The 23,576-nt window shown below is 40.5% G+C and overlaps 1 protein-coding gene across 5 annotated transcripts in view; it reads right to left on the bottom strand.

Annotated features, from left to right (window-relative positions):
- The window catches only part of LRRC56 (leucine rich repeat containing 56), a 117,559-nt gene that overhangs the window by 67,261 nt on the left and 26,722 nt on the right, over positions 1 to 23,576 (bottom strand). For all 5 annotated transcript variants that reach the window (XM_067540495.1, XM_067540494.1, XM_067540493.1 and 2 more), the window contains 2 exons: positions 16,795 to 16,961; positions 4,481 to 4,568 (listed from right to left, as the gene is read on the bottom strand). In XM_067540495.1, the coding sequence (XP_067396596.1) occupies positions 4,481 to 4,568; positions 16,795 to 16,950 (244 nt within the window). In that variant the 5' untranslated portion in view covers positions 16,951 to 16,961. The remainder of the gene's footprint in view (positions 1 to 4,480; positions 4,569 to 16,794; positions 16,962 to 23,576) is intronic.

Below are 23,576 nucleotides of genomic sequence, written 5' to 3'. Positions count from 1 at the left end.
CTTTGTGCAGTATCAAACAAACACAAAAGGAATGATTGACAATGTATTGCTTTGGCATCCAGCAACACGTGTTGTTTGTTGATTTTGGGACACAAAACAAGCATATGAAGAGAAAATGTTTTTACTTTGTATGTATAGCAACCTGGTTCCTGAATTAGACAAGTTATAGCAAATTTCCATAGCATATCCCTCTCAGTTTTCTGAGTGTCATTCTTTAGTTTACCATATTAAGTGTGGAAGAGAATAAATATTCCCATTTGGAGCTAACACTTCTATTAATTGTTTAGCTACTCTGCAGTGCAGGTCTAAAGTAGATAGCAGGTTCTGACTGACTGCTGAATCTTTAGTTTATGTACACTAGAATGATTATTACTTTGCATCCTTTTACAGTCACTTGCCTGGGGGTGATTATTTACATACATGTTCTAAATGTATCCTCTATGAATGTTGCTAGGTGGGATGCATGCCCACCATTGCAATGCAATCAGCTGATAACGGTACAAAGGCTTTTGAACCTAGAAATAATGGGCAAATAGTATAGAGGGAGATTGATACAAGCACCTTATGTGATAAATAGTCTATGCTTTTTTTTTTACATTTAACAGAGCCTTTCTTTAATAAAGTTCATTCTGCCAACCAGCAAGAGAGCTTTCCAGAGTGTACCAGAGAACCGTTGCCTCAAACAGAGAAGGCAGTATCCTCCCAGACACAGAATCAACTTAGAATGGCTACCAGAAGGCAAAAATTGAAAAAGAATGCAAAGCATTGTGGGCAACTTATTAAAATCACCAAGGCATAAAATAAGCCATATAATGCCTTAGATGAATTTATCCACCATTACTTTAAACAGGGATTTCTACAACTCAGTCATGAATACAGTTCCAGATCTGTCAGCAGTCAAAATTGAAGGGGTAAACACAGACTATTTTCTTTCTATCTTCTTTACTCTATACTAAACACCATATGCAGCTAAAGAAGAGTGCAGAAGTAAATCCAAATGCTGTAGACTTGAAAAGAGACTTGCCAGGAGAGTTCACTTTTTTGCCTGCCACTCAACAAGACACATAGAAAACAAATCACTGGAGACTTCAGCAACGACATGAAACAATAATGGGGCTAAATTTTCAACTGTTGGCATAAAGCGCATAATTATTTTAAAACAGTCCATTTTTTAAAACATTTTTGCAAGGGTCTATCTTATAATACTTTTGCTTACACCCTTTCCTTGAGAACTATAACCAGCTCCTCTCCACCATGATCATATCACTGTGCATAATGCTGGTCTAACAATTTGCGGGAAGGTCAACTGAATTGTTCTTTAAAGCCTTTCATCTCCCAAAACTGAACTGACCAATTTACGTAACAGGGGAGATGTTTAGGTCACCTCTAACCTTGTGCTCTGGAAGATGTGGGTCCTGAGTGCTTCTGCTGGGGTCTGTACCTAGCTGCCAACATTTAAATGTTTTCAAGAGAAAATTTTCCATATAAATTGTCGATTTGGGGGCTGCTAGGTTCTTAGCTACTGAAGGGTTCATCTGCATTCTGGTGACTTAGCATTTATATCTAGCTAACTATGTGCTTATACGGCTCCCATTACTTTATTAGCTGAGCACTTCCCAATCATCTAAAAAGAGAAGTAACTGTACTTTACCAACACTAATTAATCATCACAATGAATAGTTCCCTGATGATGGGGTATTATCCTCTTGCTATAAATGGGGAGAGTCCAGCAGAAAGATTAAGTAACTTGATTAAGGCCATAGAGAAAATCAGTGAGAGTTGGGTTTTGAATGCAGGATTCTTGTTCTTAGTCTATTCTGTCTAACAGAGACCACAATAGCTGCTCATCAAGGAGGAGTTCAAGTGCAGGTGGCTAGGCAAGTATCTGCAGTGAATCTGGCGTCTTCAGTGGAAGCCTAGGTGGCACTGCCCCCTCCACAGATGCAAATTGTCCTGGGATAACCCGACAAACCTAGCCCGAAAAAGCAAACAGGTCCAAAAAAGCAAACAGAAAAAAATCAAAAAACCCAGCCTTGGGCAGCTGTCAGATGGAGGCAGATAATGAATAACCATTGATATTTAAGAATAATCTAAGTGGCAAACTTTCCAACATAGCCACCTATTGCCATTTTCAAGGGTATTTTATTATGGCTAGAAACTTATTTTTGAAAAATTACAGTTCAAATTGGCTTGATATTTTGCAGTACTCAAAAAAGGGGCAAGGAAGGGGAGTGAGGGGCTACAGCTGTGGGATTTGTAGGATCCAAAGGCCAGCTCTTTGTTTAAACTTGAACTGAACAGTGTCTGCATGCAACCCAGAGATAGTGCACTGTATCCAGAAAAGTTAGCAAAAGTCTATCTGAAGGGACTGGAGAGTGATAGATTTATTCCAGTACTGGAAGGGAAAGGGTACCATGAGTTGAGGGGAACACATGAAAGAGGAAAAGAGAACAGTGAGATGGTAAATAAACAATTTTCTTTGTTTTTTCTTTTCTAGCCTGAATAATTGGGTATACAATGGAAAAATATGGAGGAATGGAAGCTGAGCTTTGGAGAAGAAAAGCACTGATGGAAATTTCCTTGTGCCATTCCCTTGAGGATTGATAGTTTCTTGGGGAAATCTGAGTGCATTATGAACTACAAAGGAGATGGGTGTAATTATATACTAAATTATCATGTGCATGTCATAAAAAAGATTATGCACCAAAATTAACATGGAAAATGGTACAAAATGGCTGGACAAATCAACTTAACTCACACACCACCTTACTTCTCTACCCACTATGTATAAATCTCTGCCAAATTAAAAGGCCTCCCTCAAAAGATCAGCCTTTGCGAATTAAAGGTATCCATCCACAAATTTTGATGGACTGCAAGTGAAAACGAGTTCCTTGACTGAAAAGACCCTCTCACCCACTTCCTGAAGTTGGACTCTGGATATATGGTGCAAGACAATCTCATCTTACTGTAGTTTCTATGTTTGAGCATGGTGGAGTATATTTTTTGCTGATAATAAGAATCCACATGTTGCTGAAAGAAATGGCAGAACAAGAAGGGGGAGGGGGGGCAGGAAAGGGCTGGTACGCTTAATGTAAACTTTCCTCTGGGAGGTGGTCTCTCAAAGTATCTTAACTTCCTGCTTCTCCAGCCCACTGATGTTCACAGAGAGAAGACTGATAAGCAATAAGTATTGACAGGGTTAATCAAAACTGTGGTGCATATAGAATCTCTCTCAATTCCATTCTCCAGCATAGTTAGACATGCCATTTAACAGGACTGTATGAGATAGTTAAGTACTGTAAGCAGATACAGACTGACTCTATGCAAAAGAAACCAGGCCACAGTGAGTACACCTTGGTCTCTTGAGTACACCAAGTACACCTTGGTCTCTTGACTTGCTAATGATTATAACCAAAGGTACTACTGAACAAGAGGGAAATTAGTTCTGTTGCATCTAGTACCACAGATTAATTGAAGAATAAAGGGACAGACCATCTGATCTGGATAAAATTAGCTTTTTGCAGGACTATGAATGGGGACGCTAAGGGGGCCACAAATGCTTGGGACTGTACAGTTCCTGATTTGATCAGAAATCTCAGGACTGCACTACCTTTCACCCCATTTCATATGGCTCTAATGGGGTGTTCCACCAGCCAGGGAAATAGAGGTTTCACTCTGTACCCCCTTTCTCCCAGACATCTCCTATACCAGGGGCCAAAAGGATGGACTTATTGCCACCAGAAGATCTCCATTTACAAGTAAAATCCTCCACTGGGCAATTAAGATGAGTGTAGGCTCCTCTATGCATTTGAATGAGCATAAAGCAGTCTTAATGCAGCAAAAAACCTTGAACATGTTAATTTAAAGACTATGGGTGTTGAATGCAGCTCTTCAAGCTTACTGCAGTTTGTGATTTTGAAGTTGGCTCACATGTCTCTTAACAATCACATCCAGGAATAGTGGTAATTAAGCTAAAATGGAATTTTCCTATTTTGTTTTCATTTGAGTGAAGCATTATTCACCCTAGCAGTATAAAATCAGGCAGGAGATGCCAGAAAAATGAAATCAGCTAAATCTTATTGCCCAGCTAAAAGCGGCGCAAATTGAACGGACCTGAAAGTGAACTGGTATTGTTCATCCCATTTACATATAATATTCATGGTTCTATTCACAGTAAAAAGCAGAGATAAGATGCTAATTGATGCCTGTGTTTTAAGAAAATCTCTAACAAGACTTCCAGAGGGGTAGCCGTGTTAGTCTGTATACAGTAAAAACAACGAGTAAGCTTTCGTTATGCCTGCTGAAATTAAATTTGTTAGTCTTTAAAGTGCTACAGAATTCTCATTGTTCTAACAAGACTGTATTTCACACATTCCAGTGCTTTCTGAGCCCCAGGTCATGTTCAGTATGCTTTTCCTTCATGCCCAAATAAATGAAATGGTAAGAGGTTAAGTACAGAATGACATGTTCCTTTTCTCACCAAAGTTTCCCAAGCTGTTCTCTCTCGTGTCCACACGCATCTCTAGGGTCTTCACTTGCTGCAGATCATCTATCCCTGTCAGTGCTTTCTGTAAAGATAAGAAGAAATGGATGTGAATTTGCAGACAAGGTAGGTGACAGATTAGGAGAAAGGTGTGGAAATGCTTCCAACCAGTACTTTGGCAGCATGTTCTCCACATCACAATAGTCACCTTCTATTATATTTTAAATTAATTTCTCCGAGTAGCTTCAAATAACTGGATTGCATGTAATATTTGCATTGTTTACAGTGACAAAAAAGCCTGCACTTAGGGTGAAATTCACCCTAAATGCATTGAGGTCCAGCACAAGATCAATGCACTAGTTAAGTCTAATAGAACTGAAGCATTATTTTGTGGTCTTAACTGCTGTATACGCTTTGTGCTAGGACTCTGCACAGGGATGAATTTCAACCTCAATATGTACTGCAATCAAAGACATATATATAGTGAGATTTTTTTTTCATAGTCATCCTGTTTACCCTCTTAGGCAAAGATTTTCAAAAATGACTAGTGATATTAAATGCCCAATTTAAGAGGTCTTAATGGGGCCTGATTTTCAGAAAGTGCTGAGTACCCACCCTCTGAAAATCAGGCTCCTTTATAAAGTTGGGCATCCAAAATCTTTAGTCACTTCTGAAAATCTTGTCCATAGGGCCAAATCCTGTGAAGTACTAAACAATATGAACTGAATGCATTTAGTAATTTGCAAGAGGCACTCGACACCTCACTGGATCAGGCCCAAAACAACCAAAAGCTCCAACAGTCAACATACACATGCATATTGGTATTCTGCTTTATATTATCTGGATTGTTCTTTGTCCTTTGTGAGGGGGAAGCAGAAAGCAATTAAGTGGTCCCCATGTATAGGAGAAATTTTATAATTAAAAAGTTACAGAATACTTGGCTTATTTTGTTTTAATCCAGAGAATAACATTAATGGCAGGGAAATGATATAAGGGAAGACAGTATGTGTGTGACTCCACCACGGTTTATGTGTTTTGAAAAAAAACACGAGCATGTAGTCCCTGATCTTCAAAATATTTGGCCACCTAATTCCCACTGATTTCAATGGGAGTTAAGATGTAGGAATCACAATATCCCCACTCATTGGGTCAAATTCTGATGTGGTTAAGTGGGACAATGCTTAGCTTTAAAAGAGCCATATCTACTTACAGAAAGGGGATCAAACTCAGCCCTGGTGTATCTAATAATTTTTCTTCATTAAAAGAGGACACTGTATTAATACAAAACTGAATTTTAAATATTTGTTAAAACTATAGCTTAAAAATCAGTTTAAGTGCATGGAGTCCAATCAAATTTATAGAATTTATTTTGTCCCCAATAGATTTTATTAGGTGAGAAGGATAAAGGCATAAGGTGGTAGCCTAACACTCCCCAAGCATATCCAGAACTTCACTGAATGTCCCTGCCACAACCACAGAAAAGCCCTCATATTTGTCTCCCACAGAAACTGCTCTGCTCTGATTGAGGTAGTTTCCTCCAAATTTAAGAGATGTTATTCTCAAAATAAATTAGAAATTCCTCAAAGCAAGGTACAATCACTGTTGCAGTAAGGCTTTCCAACAGATGACACCGTTTGTGCATCTACTGGTTTAGTGCTATATGCCATCCTCCTTCAGACAGTCCTGCAGAAGGGTAAAACTCGATGAGAAAGCTCAATTGTTTTAGCATTTCTTGATCCTTCTCTCAGGGCTTGTTTATATTACCACTTTTATTGGTATAAGTTATGTTGCTTAGGGGTGTGTCAAAACACACCCCTGAGCGACATAAATTACACTGACAGAAGCACTGGTGTGGACAGTGCTGTTGGGTGGAGAGCGTCTTCCACTGACATATCTACCGCCACTCATGGAGGTGGTTTTATTATGCCAACAGGCGAGCTCGCCCATCGACATTGAGCAGCTACACAAGCGATCTTACAGAGGTGCAGCTGCATCGGTAAAGCTGGGCCGCAATAAACTCTGTAGTGTAGACATGACCTCAGTGAGGAGGAGATTATGGCAGTTTATGGCAGGAGGAGGCCTGTAAAGCCAGCAGATTCAAAGATCTGCAGAAAAAGCAAAGGACTCTCTTCAGTCCCTGGGCATTCCCTCTGCACAGATGTTCAGCCTCTACCTCCACCAGGACTCCCTTAGCAGTGGTGCTGCTGTTGACTCCCCCCTTGTTGTGGCTATGTAGTAGAATCCATTGACAGGACTCTGCTGGAGCTGATATATTTAGCATCATTAACTCCTGCCCAGATTTCAGCTCAAAAAGCCCCTTGGATTTCTGCTCTACGCAGAGCACTGAGAGAATCTTGCCACAGACAGCATCATTTCACCAAGTGTGTAAGGTCAGGAACATGCAGACTGAGCACCAAAATATTAATATTTGTGGGGGAATAGAGGGATTATATTATGCTCATGTGAGTATCTATTTCTTTATTCTTTAACATGCTCATAAGGTTCTTCCAAATACTTTAACCATTTGGCTCCCGGTTCTTCATTCCATCAGCTGAGCTTTTTTGATTTGCTGACGTTCAGTAAAATGACTATGGAACCAACCTCATGACATACCTAGTACAACAGGCAACAATGAGGATGGAGTACCTGGCATGACAGACTGCAGCAGAACAGGTAAACCCCTTGAAAGGGACACTGCTACCACTGGAAGAGTTTGCAAGTTTATTAAAAAGAGCATCTCCAGAAGGTAGAAAATCCCACCAAAATGACATAAATAGGCTAGAGTCCAAACTACAGCATGGAAAGTGCAAAGTGTTAACAGAAGGAGCAAAGAGAAGATACGAAGTACTAACAGCCAAAGGTATCAATAAAAACTAGAGGATCACATACAAGATTATCACATTACATCCAAACAGAAAAATGGCATCAAAATGAGTGTAGGCATCATCTTGCTCAGCCAAAAATGTGTTTAAATATATTAGAAGCAAAAAGGCCTTCTTGGATTACTATAAGATCTTTAGAGAGACAAGATGGGTGAGGTAATATCTTTTATTGGACCAACTTCTGTTGGTGAGAGAGACAAGCTTTCAAGCTTACATACACAGAGCTCTTCTTCAGGTCTTGGAAACATACTCAGGCTTGGTCTACACTTACCCCGGTGATTCGGCAGCAGTCAACGGGCATTACGCAAACTACGCAGAAAACTTGCATAATTCCCATCGATTGCTGTGCTTCTCTTCTATGCGCCGTCTTAACTGCACTGTGCCATTTGCAGGGGTGGATTAATAGCATCAACTTCTGGATCAACTGAGCAGGTCTTCACTGACCACTCAGTCAATCCAGATAAGTCAATCTTATGGTGGCGACTTTGCCACCATCAGTGTAGACATAGCCTCAGACTTTCACAGATAAATACAAGGTGGAACAGATTGTTTAGCATGAAGTAGTTAACCATTCAAGGCGAAGTGGCCTTTTAACACCTTTCCAGTCATGGGGGGAAAGGAAGGAAAGGGGAAGGCAGCTGCGGGGGGTTGTTAGTGGGTTACATATTGTTGTAATAAGCCATAGAGCCAGTGTCTCTATTCAGTCCATAATTTTCAGTGTCTAGCAAAGTTATGAATTTAAGCTCCCAGGCTCATCTTTTGAAGGCATTGTGCAGGTTTCTCTGGATAAGGCAGAGCAGTAACACAGTGGCTTACAGTTCTGGGCTGCCCTGAGGAGAGCACCACAACACAGTATAAAGACAACCTGTGAAATGTACTGCTATAAGTAACTATAATAAGTAAAGCTCATGCACTACAGGCAAGATCCTCAGTTGGGGCAGAAAAATGTTTGGTGCAACTGGAAGTAGAGCGTGGAGTTAAAACTGGCTCCAAACCATTTTTGTAGCTCGTTGTTCTGGGGGTCAGCCAGGGGCTGAGACAGTTTTTGGCATAAATTAGAGATGCCTCAGAGCTGCTCTAAATTATGCCTGGCTGTCCACAGCTCTAAGGGAGATTTCGGTAGCTAGGAATTGCTGAAGCACAGAGTCACTCTAGCCACACCTCTTTTCTCCAGGAATGCCTATTGTGCCAGGAGCCAGGAAGGGGCAGGGCATAAAGCCAGATATGTAGGCTCTATGCCCCCTGAGGATTCCTTCACACAAGAGGAATCTTCAGTTGTTTTCCACTACTTTGTCCCAGCCAAAGCAAGCAGAAAGGGATGATGACCTGGTCTAATAACTGGTTTTGAAAGAGGGCTAGATAAATTCATGATTACTCAGGGAGAAAAGATAATTAAAGAAATCAAATCTCATGCTTCAGGGCATGAAACGATCATCTGTTGGCATCAGGAAAGAATTCCCGATCACACCCTCATATAAAGCAGTGAACAATAAACTGGGTATTTTATGGGCAAAGGAGGATGCTTTCTGAAGAATCAGATATTAATCACTTTCTGATGTTTGATGCTTGATGAGGTGACCCAATAGTATGATACAGTCAAGCAAATCCTATGGGTTAACCTAAGTTTTCTGTACAGTAGAGCTTAAATAAATGAATTTTTGAACATGAACTATTTATTTATAAGGAGAGATTTCTGTAAAAAGTACTTTGCAATTCATTGACTACTGATGTATTGTTAGTATGGCAGAGAGACACAAAGTTCATTTGACATCTCTGGGCCTCCTTTCTAAAGAACAAATTGTTCAAAGCATTTACCCATGTGAAATTGTAGGGACAATTAGTAATCAGTTTAGCCGGCATTTTTAGCAAAATACTCCATGGTGTCTTATACACCACTCCTATCACCAGAAGGGGCTGGCGGAGATTTATTGGTAAAGTTTGTACTAGCTGAGAAAGATCTACTTGTTATGCAAGGATTCTTTACCTTGTTTACCTACCAAGTGATTGAGGCTAGAGTGATACAACATTGAGGCAACAAACTCATGAAATGATAAGGATTTTTTAATCTGTCATTATGGTACATTAGCTAAGCAGACGTGACTATGTACAAATCAAAATCTGATTTATGAAAAAATGAGTAAGATTTTTGTCAGGATGTTTTCAGTGTGCAACATCAGATGTTGTCTAAGCAGCAGGACAAACACCATAATACAACAGATGCAAGCTTTTACTATACTTACTAACAGTATTAAAAAATTAGGTGAAAATGCATAAAAGAAAAGACCTGAGACTAAATGAGGTCTTGGAGCAGAGGTTCCTTCCCATAGTGTTAGGCATGTTTACATCTATAGTGAGCTACACCACAACAGAGAATTATAAGATCCCAGTGAAATCAATTCCCTCCCTCTCCTTTTTCTAAACATTCCCTTACTTGTAATAGTTCATCATGATTTTGCACTTCTTTGCTCCATCTGTGGCTTTCTTGTCAAAAGTATTTAGTTTACAACTCAGAGGCAAACTTTCAGCCAAGGAGAAAAGGAAATTATTTAGTCAGTTCAGTAAGAATCCAATCTGTAGACCCAGGACTCTCCAATATTTTCTTTCCTCTCAAGAGGATTAGCACATAGCATATGAAATACACCCTAAACTCCTGAGCAATGGAAGTTACAACCACTTCTGAATATGTGTTTATCACTTTGCAGAGCAAAACATTGCTGCAATTTATCAGGCAAGATAGTGGAGCAAGATCAATAAAAAACAAGACAAGTAAAATGCTTCCTTTCAGCTGTACAGATCACACAGACAAACCCTGACAGTGTCAGAAATTCAGAAATGGAAATGATTATTTTTAACAACATGAAATATCTGGTAGATCATCTGACTTTCTAAAATGGATGTAATCTGCAAAGTCAGAGGCGATTCTTCCTGACTCCCACATAAGGTTTATCTCTGAAAATTGAAATTCTAAGTAGTGATTCAAGCCAAGTACAACCATTACTTTCAATACAGAAACAAACCTAATGGTAAGTCTGTGCACAACCCTGACAGACTAAGCATTACACTTTGAGTATTTTCCTCATAGCTAATCAGTTTGGGCCAAATTCTCCCCTGCTGTGGAAAAAAAAAACCTTTTGAAGGTGCAAAGCAATAGAAATATTACACCACTTTGAGAGTCTTTAGTAACAGAGCCTTTGCACGAATCCTTAATCAGAAACAAACCTTCATTGCGAGATTTCACACAGTGCCAGAGAAAATTAATAAAAAAATCAAAACTATACCATGAAGATAACGCCAGTATTTTCTTAAACCAACAGTGAATGCCTCCATAAAACAAAAATCACATGCAAGTCGAACAATCTGCAGAGCTATAAACCAAGAACCAAAGCCCTGAGCCTGCAATATGTTCTGTGCAGTTGGACCTCTGTGCCTGCATGGAGCATCACAGACTTCAGTGGGGGCTTCAGTGGGTTTCGGGGGAGGGACTAAGGTTCCTGATCCTGCAACTTATTGAGTCCCATTTGTGGACCTCCCTGGAACTAGGTGCAAGTGCAGAGGTCTGCCCATCTGCAATAGTCTGCAGGATCAGGTCCTAAGTGTGCTCTCATGTGAATGAAAAATACATCTGGCTTGTATGTGTGTGTCTTTGCATTTTATTTTAATTTCACTCTTGTATTTAATTTCTTTTTTGGACGATTGAAGAGAATATAACCACAGCAATAACACCCAAAATCTTCACAGCCAAAGAGACAATAAAGAAGATACTGTAAATGTGCTTTAAAAATAAAACCAAACCTTTCATACATCTTGATAATTAATGGCATGTGGTTGTTTTAAAAACTCCCCATATGAAGATTTGTTTCAGATTAAGTGTTTGAGCAGTGGCTCTATTTTTACATTTGAAAAAGCGGAGGAAGTGACTTTATGGAAGCAGCTGTTTCAACTTGATCAATATAAAGGTCAAAGAATAGATAAATCAGATATGTTATTAAAACAAGCTGTAAACATTGTTAATGTTTCCTTGACAATGTCATATAATTTTTCCTTTGAAGAGGAAGTGTGTTCCAACAATGCCAACACAAAAGTCAGGTTCCAGGGCAAATAAGTGACCATATACAGTAGAAACTAGATAGACAAAACACATTAATTTAACACTTATTATCATAAGTGAGCTTCCCTATCAATTTGAAAACATGCAACAGTGAAGTGCTTGGACCTGATCCAATCCACTAGCGTGTGGACACAAAGTAAACTGCTTTAACTTCACTGAAAAAAAGAAAGAAATTCATACTGTAGGAGGATCTAACTGGTTGTTAATACAAGAAATAAAGTGTACAATGAAATTTCAATTGCTAGGGATGATGGTAAAATTGTTGACTTCTTAAAGCTTTTCTCATAATTGTTTATTATTTAATAAATAGCAATATGGCTTTGGAAAGAGAAGGGGTTGATGCTGGCTGAAGTAATGTCTTAAACCCTTATCTGAAACCCACTGTAGTCCATTGGTATATTTTCATTGACTTCAATGGGCTTTGGATCAGGTCCTAAGAAAGCAAAAGGCTACTTTAAAGAGACAAGGTAGGTGAGATAATATCTTTTATTGGACCAACTTCTGTTGGTGAGAGAGACAAGCTTTTGAGTTACACAGAGCTCCTCCTCAGATCTGGGAAAGGTACTCAGAGTGTCACAGCTAAATATAAGATTGAACAGATGGCTTAACATAAGTAGTCAGCACATATTCTAAGGAATCATTCAAGGTGAAGAACTCTGTGTAGCTTGAATGCTTATGTCTCTCATTAACAGAAATTGGTCCAATAAAAGATATTACCTCACCCATCCTCTCTCTCTAATATCCTGGGACCGAGATGGCAACAACAATACTGCATACAAAAGCTACTTTGGCAGTTTTCCAGTGGATTTATGCTGGGCACATTTTAGCTTGTAAATATATTACACTGGACATAATCTATTGTCAAAGTTTAACTAAGAACAAGTAGATGTGCACAGAGAAATCATAGTCATTCGGTGTAGTCAAAAGACATGGAACAAGGTATATCATAAAATGTGACAACTATTTAGAGGTTTTTATTCTATACGCACCAAGAAATGACTTTCACATCTAAACATTTTATGAACAGGAAGAGCATCAGATATGAAGGGGGCACTTCTGAGTGTAACTAGTTATCTAATCGATAGTTCACTGTCAAGATCATGATTTTTATTATCATTTGTATTACATAGCACCTAGAAGACCTAGTCACGGACCAGCACCCCACTGTGATTCTTACCTAGAAAAAAAAAGAGTAAATTGGGAGTTTAGAGAAAGAAATAAGAAATAAATTAATAGTATTTTAATTCTTTGAAAGATGTATCCTCCATGTATCAGAACTTTGGAATTGATATTTTCTCCTGTGCATACAACCTTATACATGACATAGTCTTTGGCATAGAGAGGAGGAAGAAAACTTTCCAACCTTTCTTTTCTACTCAGCTGAGGATTAGTAGCTCCTTAGAAATATGCCATTCACACGACAGCCATTCACTCCCATAAGCAATATTACCATCATCTAATCCTCCTTTGTTGCTGCCCTGCCAGTCCCCATTGCCTCTCTCCCACATTCCCCTCCCTTCCGAATGCTGTACTGTGCTCACTGTTGTACCCTCTGAGTACAGGAGTACCAGAGTGGAAGTGACTAACGTTGTGATCTCTGCAAGCATTGGCATAGACAGCTTCAGGAACTGGGATTTTAACCAGCTTTATTGCGATGCCAAATATATTCACAGTAGAACATGGCAGCAGGTGAATACAATGAAAGAAGAGGATGGAAGGAGAGCAGACACATTCTATTCTCAAGCCCAAACAGTCACTAAAAGGAGTCTGATACAGGGTAGGATCAAAGCAATCAAGGACCTAGGCATACCAGGATGGGGCCACTCATGGCCCTGGACCCAAGCTATGGCCATGGCCCCATGCAGCAGAGAGTGGCCTGCCTCCCACCCTAGAGAGGTAAGACAGGCAGCAAGTGGCTCTCTCTCTCCCTGAGAGCAATGGCAGGCTTGAAAGTCAGAGCCTCTCCCACTCAGAAGCAGCGGAGTTCCCCTCTTCTCCCACAGTCTTCTCATGCTACACACAGAGGCCCCAGAGTTAGTGTTGGCAGGGCCCCCCAGAGCAGTGGGTCTCAGAGTTAACACTCCATTGAGATGCATGCTGCAGTTCACACCTCTCGGGGCTATTGACACAGGCTGTCTGCAGATTCAAGCAAACATAGAATCACAGAGTTGGAAGGAACTTCAGGAGGTCATCTAGTCCAACCCCCTGCTCAGAGCAGGAATAACCTCAGCTAAATAATCCCAGCGAGCGTTTTGTCAAGCCGCACCTTAAAAACCTCTAAAGATGGAGATTCCACCACCTTTCTAGGTAAACCATTCCAGGGCTTCACCACCCTCCTAGGGAAAATTTTTTTCCTAATGTCCAAACTAGACATCCCCCCCTGCAACTTGAGACTGTTGTTCCTTGTTCTGTCATCTGCCACCACTGAGAAAAGTCTAGCTCCATCCTCCCTGGAACCCCCTTTCAGGTAATTAAAGGCTGCTATCAAATCCCCCCTCATTCTTCTCTTCTGTAGACTGAACAAGCCTAGTTCCTTCAGCCTCTCCTCATAAGTCTTGTGCTCTAGCCCCCTAATCATTTTTGTTAGCCTCCGCTGCACTCTCTCTAACTTCTCCACATCCTTGTTGTAGTGGGGGGCCCAAAACTGGACACAATACTCCAAATGCGGCCTCACCAATGCCGAATAGAGGGGAATGATCACTTCCCGTGATCTGTTGGCAATGCTCCTACTAATGCAGCCCAATATGCTATTGGCCTTCTTGGCAACCAGGGCACACTGCTGACTCCTATCCAGCTTTTTATCCACTGTAACCCCCAGGTCCTTGTCTGCAGAACATCTGCCTAGCTCGTCGGTCCCCAGTCTGTAGCTGTGTATGGGATTCTTCCGTCCTAGGTGCAGGACTCTGCACTAGTCCTTGTTGAATCTCATCAGATTTCTTTTGGCCCAATCCTCCAGTTTGTTTAGGTCCTTCTGTATCCTATCCCTACCTTTCAGGGTATCTACCACTCCCCCTAGCTTAGTGTCATATGCAAACTTGCTGAGGGTGCAATCTACCCCATCCTCCAGATCATTGATGAAGATGTTGAACAAAACCGGCCCCAGGACCGACCTCTGGGGCACTCCGCTTGTGACCAGCTGCCAGCTAGACATGGAGCCATTGATCACTACTCGTTGAGCCCTATGCTCTAGCCCAGCAGTTCTCAACCGGTGGTACGCGTACCACCGGTGGTACTTCGAAGAAGGCTGGGTGGTACGAGCTGTACCACGCCGCCGAATCTGCTGCCGAAAGTCCCCCCCCCCCCCCCCCCGCCGCCGTGAAACCCCGCCGCCGCCGAAAGTCCCCGCCCCCCACCCACCCCCATGAAACCCTGCCGCCAAAAAGGGGCAAACGGCGGCAGGGTTTCGGTGGAGGGCATTGTTCCCCCCATGTAACCCCGCCGCCGCCGAAAGTCCGCCCCCCCCTTTTTTTCCCTGAGTGGTACTCGGGTCAGGTACAGTCAGGTCAAGTGGTACTTGATCTGATTGTACCTGGCCCGAGTGGTACTTGGGAAAAAAAGGTTGAGAACTGCTGCTCTAGCCAGTTCTCTATCCATTTTATAGTCCATTCATCCAACCCATATTTCCTTAACTTTCTGATAAGAATACTGTGAGAGACCATATCAAAAGCTTTGCTAAAGTCAAGGTATACCACGTCCACAGTTTTCCCCACATCCACAGAGCCAGTCACCTCTTCATAGAAAGCAATCAGGTTGGTCAGGCATGACTTTCCCTTGGTGAATCCGTGTTGACTGTTCCTGATCACCTCTTCCAAGTGCCTTAAAATGGATTCCTTGAGGACCTGTTCCATGATTTTTCCAGGAATTGAGGTGAGGCTGACCGGTCTGTAGTCCCCCAGATCCTCTTTCCTCCCTTTCTTGAAGATGGGCACTATATTTGCTTTTTTCCAGTCATCAGGGACCTCCCCCAATTGCCATGAGCTTTCAAAGATAATAGCCAATGGTTCTGAAATCACATCAGCCAACTCCCTCAGCACCCTTGGGTGCATTGCATCCAGCCCCATGGACTTGTGTATGTCCAATCTTTCTAAATACAACTTTCTAATACATCACTGTACTGGTCACACTCAGGTCACACGTTCAAGTTTTTCTTCCCAACTGTGAAGGCTACAAAATTACTTTTTTTTCTTAAAATGAAAGCTTAGAACCTGAGGTAATCACATGCCTCCAGGAGCTGCTGTATCCAGGCAGTAGCAAAGCATTTGCACGGTACTTTGCAGAGCAGAATGTAGAGGAGCACTTCAACTTTTTGGAGTCAGATTTCTGTTCCTCCTACAGTTATGACTGAATTCTCATTTGGCTTTTTAGTTGCCATCAAGATACCCTCCCACAAAACTGGGGTTGAAGGCCCAGTGGATCTAGGCAGTTCACAGATGCAATGACCATATTCCCACCACTCCCCTAGCCTGTCCAAAACACAGCCTCCTCCCCATCACTCTTGTGCATAGTTCTGCCATGGAGCTCAGCTCTGTGACATGCAGGCGGGTGCAGTCTTTATTGCAACTTCTCTGTTGCTTAGCTCTCCCCAGTGCAGCATTCCTCAGCTTCTCAGGACCCCAAAGGATTCTCTGCCCTTCATTAGTACTCAGTAAATACCATATACTGTGAAATAAAAGGGTTTCTTCACAATAGATTTCAATGCATCATTCTCTTACAAGAGGCTGCACCAAGATCATTTTCCCTTTTCACAAAGCAGAATGGCTTTCAACTATGCTTTGACAGAAGTGGAAAACTAAAGGCACTTCGATAAATATAGAAAGTATTTAAAATACTTTCAGTACTTTATAATTGGCTCTCAAGACCAACATACAGGCAAGTGAGATTAGAGTGAAATCCTCCTAACCCCATTCAGGAATAAGAATTAAATTTTTAATTACATTTCCAATTTCCAGCATATAGTCCATGTAGAAATCCCTCTTCTGATGTTTTGATAAAACTCAATGCACTTTAGAAAGAATTAATTAGATCTGTTTTGAATTATGATTACGCTACATGCACTACTTTATGCCTAACTCACTAGGCCAATAACGAACATGGAAGGAAATACATTGGTCGTACTTGTATATGAAACAGGGCAAGATATAGACAGATGTAGATGTTAAATTTTCTTAATATAGAGGCCACCTTACATGGAATTCTAATTGTTAGATATGCCATAGTTATGCAATCTTGATTAGAGCTGCTAACAAGTAACCATAATGTGCCTATTTATATGCCAGTGTGTTCCTCACAGCTGCATTAAAGAAAACCAAGAGGCCACTCACCAATTTACTGGGGGAAAGGTATTCATCCATTAGTAGCTCTCCATCATCTTTAATCAATGGGCTGGGATTCAGGAGACCTTGCCACCTCAAATCAGTCACCCGGACAGTGGCTGAGCCTGGACGGGGGACTCTGCCAAGGTTCCAGTTTAGTTCCATTTCAGTATGGCCTAATCAATAAAAATAAGGAAAAGGAAAATTAGTTCTTGTTCAGTATTTACTACATACTCTTAACTAAGGTAATTTGACTTGGCATGATTTCCATAAGGCACTATAAAAGATCAAAAACAAACAGAAACTAAACTGATATATAATATGATATCCAACCAACTTCAACCTTATTCTGTATGTTCCTTTCTTTCTCTTCCCCTTCCCGTCCAGCGATCACCTCTCAGATCCTGTCTTGCCATGATCAATTTGGACTGTAAGCTTTTCAGGGCAGGGACTTTATCTTTTACTAGCTATATAAAACACTATGTTCTATACATAAAGCTTCTTAAACAATAATAAACTTAGGATATCCATGCGAAGGGTATTTCATCCCACTCCTCCAATTACAGCATAGCTCCCCATACATACACACCTGGATTCTACCCAACCCCTCTGAGGATTGTAAATGACACAGAAAAAAACGTAGGGGTGTTCATACTGCCAGTGTAAGCACCAAAATATATTATTACTTTTCTCTGGTTTCTTAAGCTTTGACTGTGGACAAAATAGATTTCAGTATAGAATGTTCTGTACTATATGAAACAGATGTGAATTGTTAATGAATGCTCTCTGGGTCAGTCAGAGCATATCTACTAGGTCCTACTTCTGGAAACTGTATTTTTTATAAACAAAACAAAACAAAACCAAATCTGTTTCAAGGGAGCAATAAGATATCAAGGTTTAAGGTGATAGGATTGAAGTAGTTATCTAAATTAAGTCCTGTTCAACCAGACCATTATTTGGTTCCCAGATCTACTACTTTGGACAAAATTTATAGCAATTAGTTTTGAAATATCAAAGCAATCAGAGTGTGTGTGCTGGAGAGAGAGACAAAAACAATCAGGTGTGCCTGAAAAGCTGTGTGGCCTTTTTGCATTACACAATGATTTTACAGCTATTTACTTCTATTTGGCAGCAAATAAGTATCACACATGGAAAAACTACTGTTTAAAGAAATTAACAAGAGGCTAGAGAAAAAAATCTTCCTTTGTTGAGATAGCTCCTGCAATTTTTCCATGTTTTCCATCCCTATTATGAGGTAATACCTATTCTTATAATTAGAAAAGTAATTAAATCATCAAGATAATCATAATTGCTTGATAAGCCTTTAGAGAGACAAGGTGGGTGAGGTAATATTGTTTACTGAACCAACCTCAGTAAGCTTTCAGGCTTACAGAGAACTCTTCTTCTGGTCTTTTATCATCATTTTTCTGTGTGAGTTCATTCGGGAGCATAGTGATTTTCTCATTTCCCCACATAGTTGTTATTGGGGTATTTAGTGCACTGGAGGAGGTACACCACATGTTATGATAGGCATGTATAGGACCCATGGATCTTGAAAGGTATATCGTGGGTGGTATAGATCATTGTAGCAGTAGAAATATGGCTGCTAGTTTTGCATCTGTTGTTATGGCAGGGTCTGGTGCCACCTTAGGTTGATATCCTACATGATATTCTCATAAGTAAACTAGGGAAATGGGGTCTAGATGAATTCACTATAAGGTGGGTGCACAACTGGTTGAAAGACTGTACTCAAATGGTTCGCTGTCAGACTGGGAGGGTGTATCTAGTGGGCTCATGCAGGGGTCAGTCCAGGGTATGGTACTATTCAATATTTTCATTAGTGAGTTGAATAATGGAGTGGAGAGTATGTTTATTAAATATGCAGATGACACCAGGCTGAGAGAGGTTGAAGTGCTTTGGAAACAGGATTCAAAAGGACCTTGACAAATTGGAGAATTGGTCTGAATTCAAGATGAAATTCAATAAAGATAAGTGCAAAGTACTTCACTTAGGAAGAAAAATCAAACACACAAGTACAAAATGGGGAATGACTGACTAAGTGGTAGTGCTGCTGAAAAGGATCTGGGGGTTATGGTGTAACACAAACTGAATATGATCCAACAAATGATGAAGTTGCAAAAAAGGCTAATATAATTCTGGGATTTATCAACAGGAATGTTGTATGTAAGACACGGGAATTAATTGTCCTAGTGTACTTAGTACAGGTGAGGTCTCAGCTGGACTACCGAGTCCAGTTCTGAGCACTACACTTTAAGAAAGATATGAACAAATTAGAAAGAGTCCAGAGAAGAGTAACAAAAATGATGACAGCTTTAGAAAACTTGACCTATGAGGAAAGGTTAAAAAAACTGGGCAGTTTAGCCTTAGAAAAAGAAGACTGGAAGGGGGCGGGGGCTGATAACAGTCTGCAAATATGTTAAGGTTTGTTATAAAGAGGATGGTGATCAGCTGTTCTCCATGTCCACTAAAGGTAGGACAAGATGGAATGGGCTTAATCTGCAGCAAGGGAGATTTAGTTAGATATTACAAAAACATTTCTAACTATCAGATGAGTTAAACTCTGGAGTAGGCTTTCAAGGGAGGTTGTAGAATCCCTGTCATTAGAGGTTTTTAAGAACAGATTGGACAAACACCTGTCAGGGATGGTTTAGGTTTACTTGGTCCTGCCTCAGCACAGAGGACTAGACTTGATGACTTCTCAAGGTCCCTTCCAACTCTACATTTCTATCATTCTATATAAGCTGCTTACTGTGTCATATCAAATTCACTAATTCTGAACTATAACACAACTTAACACCTAAAAATATCAAAGAGCTGATTCTTCTGAGCTCTCTTGTTGCTTGTGATACTTTTAACCTCTTATAAGTAAGCACCATAACCATGAGGCCCAGAGCTTCTAAAACACCAGAGTGCTCATTAAAAAAAGGAAGGGGGGGAGGGGGAAGGACCTTGAAAATCCTGAGTTCCTAACTCTACAAATAATACCACAACCCAATATTTTCATTAGTTTGGGGGTTTTTTTTCCAAAGAACCCACCACTTCTTATACTGTTTCCATTGTAATTTCTGTCACTAGCATATCATTCTTTTACAAAGTTCTGTTCAGAGGGGAGACCCTTTCCATTCACCTCTATCCATTGAGGGCTTGACTTTTTCAGCTAGATCCTCAATGAATATATGTTGCTTCCTATAAAGAATGTAGGGTGAATTATTCAAAAGTGCCTATGTGACTTGAGAGTATAACCTCCAAGTTTTGGTTTTGTTATACTATTGGCTCTTTCTTACATGTTCCTACAAAGCAGGCAAATACCAACAATCTTGACAGGCAAGTTTGAACTTAAAAACTAGGGTCAAACTCCAGCTGGAACGTAGATATACAAATAAATAGCTCCCAAATGGTCATATGTCCTGTACATACCTCAGAAGTGGCATTAAATTACATCCATGTTATTGCCATGACCAGATTTACAGACAACCCACTGAAAATTTATTCCTAATAAGCATAAGAATAATCTATGTGAGAGTGCGATGGGGTCAGCAAATCCCATATTAGACCAGAATAGGAAGAGATTAATGGTCTGTCCTTAGCCAGAGAGTATGTACATATCAATGTGAACCATCATCTCTGATTCCCAGGCCACATCAAGTAACACTCCCCTGTGTTTCCAAGTTTCATGAAATAACCTTACACTACTGTTAAATCCGACATGCCAAAAATCAATTTCATCAGCTTTGATTCTTCTTGTCCCTTGCTGATTGTGGATTTTCTGGCATGTTCCTATGCAGATTGCTGGGCAGAATTTGATCCAATTAGTCTAGATAATGTTAGCTTTATTGAAATCTTTGGGTAATACCAGTACCCAATTGTTCAAAAAAGTCAGAGATCTCGTTGATAAGAAGCAGAACAGAAAACTGTAAAATGAAAAGACAAAAGTAACCAAAGGAAGTCTAGTTTTTCTTGGAGAAATGATTATCCAGTATCTGACTGGGATGACAGCGTCCACTGTATGACCACATGGATGACAGATAAGTAAAGTATGGCTGTTTTGTTTGATTATTTTTAAAGGTTTATAGTTCCTTTTAATTCAAGCAAAGATATCACCATTAGGTGATAGATCTGCCTATTGTATACATTCTGTATGTTTTTCTGGAGCCATTTAGATTGAGAGTCCTTAAATATTGATATGATGCATTAATACAAAATGTAACTGTGCTAATAGCAGGAGTGTGCAGACAATGGCACTAAAGAGTTAACCCACTTACATTAAAGAAATGATTTCTTTCATCATTTCAGTCCATTGCTACGACATTTCAAAATGTCATCCCATCTCTGGCACATGTGTTGATGCAGCACTTACTTAAGGTTTGACAAGCAGATCAATTTGTGGTTTAATATCTGAAGTGATGCTCCCAATTCTACACTTCCTGCTATTGATCTGTTATTCATAATTACTATAGCATTGGAGTAGTAAGGAGAATAATATTTTCATTGCAAATTGTCTGTGTTGCGAGAGGGTTATTGTCAGTAAACAATATCAGTCTTCTAAGGTGCACTTCTACCATGTTAAAATTTCCTCAAGAGGAGACAGAACTTTGAGGAATAATGTCCCAAAATGAGGAATATAAAACAGTGGTGCAGGAATTCTAAAGGTGAAGTATACAGCTCAAATAAAAATCCAGTTAATCCCAGAAATGTGTGTTGGGTTAGCTGGCAAAACTAGTGCACTCACAGGAGATACATACGGTGACATTTTCCCTGCTAGTACCAGAACTTCATTTGTCCAGGTAAGAAGGGGGAAAAAATAGACTAAAGAAAATGATGGAAAGTCATGGAATCTATGACTTGTTAGCACATTATGATGTACTATGTTGTGTACAGGTCAACTGTGGGAAGAGAGTAGCCACCAGCAACAGCAAAACTCACTAAGCAGCTGCCCCAGGGTTTCTTACAACCCTACCGATATCCTAAAGCTTCCTCAGGGTTCTCCTCTACTCTCAGCACAGATTGGCTGCTGAGCTCCTACACATGGCGGGCTTTCCTTGGCTCCATGGCATCCTACACAATAACATTACATTCTGAAACAGGTAAGGTTGCTCAGGTACAACCATCGATCAGCCCAATCATTAAACACAGGAAATCCACATTATGAGTAGCGCTACTGACTTCAGTGAGATTACTCACTTGAATAAATGCCATGTTAACCATATGCATCAGTGATTGCAGGACTGGGGACATGTGTTGATTCAGCAAGGGACTTAAGCACATGGCTAACTGTAAGCACATAAATAGTCCCACTGAAGTCAATGGTTAGGGTGTAGAATCAGAAGCTCAGGAGTTCTACTCCCAGCTAATTTCCCAGACACTGCATAGCCTCAACAAATCACTTCATTGGTTGGATTTTAAAATGGGGGTGATAATATTGACCTACCTACTTTCACTACAGGTGTGCTGCAAAGATCACTTGTACCACACATTAAACATGTAAGGTTCTACAGCAGTGGTTCTTAACCTTTCCAAACTACTGTACCCCTGAAGCCTGAGTCCCACCCCCACGGGGCTGAGGCATGTAACTTAGTAGCTCCAGGCAATTGCCTTTCTTGCCACCCCCAATACCAGCTCTGCACTTGCGACCCCTCTAAAACCCCAGGTTAAGAAACACTGTTCTACAGTAAGTAAGTGATAAGGATTATTAAAATAAAATTGTCCTTGAACTATTCAAGCAGGGGTGGCCAAATTGTGGCTCGTGAGCCGCATGCAGCTCTTTTACAGTTAAAGTGCAGCTCGCAGAGCCTCCTATGCTCCCCACTTTCCCCACCTACCAGACTGGGGAGGGGAGCTCAGAGCTTCTGTCCTGCAGCAGGGTGGTGGAGCTAGAGGATTCTGCCCAGTGGGGAGGGTAATCTCAAGGGGTCAGTAAGTTTAGCCACCCCTGGACAATTGTGTTATTAGAACTCCCTGTAGAACAGTCTAATTAACTCTTCTCTGCCAATTTCTTCCTAGTAAATTGATGTGATTAGGTCCTGGCAAGTTGGTAAAGCTCCAAGACTTCACTGTCTTCCTAAAATGATTTATATAAGAGTTAATGATGATGTAGTGCATTCTTCATTAAATATATATAAATATGCATTTCAAATATGGCAGTTATCAGAAGCATATGCCTCTGTGTTAATTACTACTTTTTTTTTGGAAACCTGAGAAAGACCCTTTGGACTGTGACTGGCCATTAACACTTTTAAACTCAAACATCAAAATATAAGCAAAAGTTCTTGACCGCATAATTTAAACAGGCTGCTGTTTTTGAAAACAAGATCTATACAGATTGATCCAGCTTTATGTCAAGAAAATTTCTACATCCATATATTAAAGCTGGCCTAGCAAATATAAAAATAAATATAGCTGAATGCCCTAAACACCCCAGGGAAAGAGGGGGACACAGCACACGGGGATGGGACGTTTTACCATTTTCAAGTTCCTCAATGTCACTGTTGCAAGTAAAACATTATGCAGGTGTCATCACGACAGCCAACAAAATTCACTGAAATACTGGGTCACCCCTCATAAACTGAAATCTTTAGTTAGCTCTTAGTGCCTTCTGGACAATGAAATAGTCCTTATGGTTCTTAGCTAAAGAATGGGAGCTAGGAAAACTTGGTTTCCATCTCTCTGTGGTCAGTCACTGCTTGTGCTTCAACCATTCTTTTCCCTCCCATTTCCTGGCTGAGCCTTTCCTCTCACCTTTTCAGGCTCTTCCTTAGCTACCCCAGGAAGCA

Source organism: Emydura macquarii, unplaced genomic scaffold (genome assembly GCF_026122565.2).
Source record: "Emydura macquarii macquarii isolate MOO-44397 ecotype Brisbane River unplaced genomic scaffold, CSIRO-AGI_Emac_v2 contig_587, whole genome shotgun sequence".
Taxonomy (NCBI): domain Eukaryota; kingdom Metazoa; phylum Chordata; order Testudines; family Chelidae; genus Emydura; species Emydura macquarii.
This window is presented reverse-complemented; position numbering and strand designations above follow the sequence as displayed.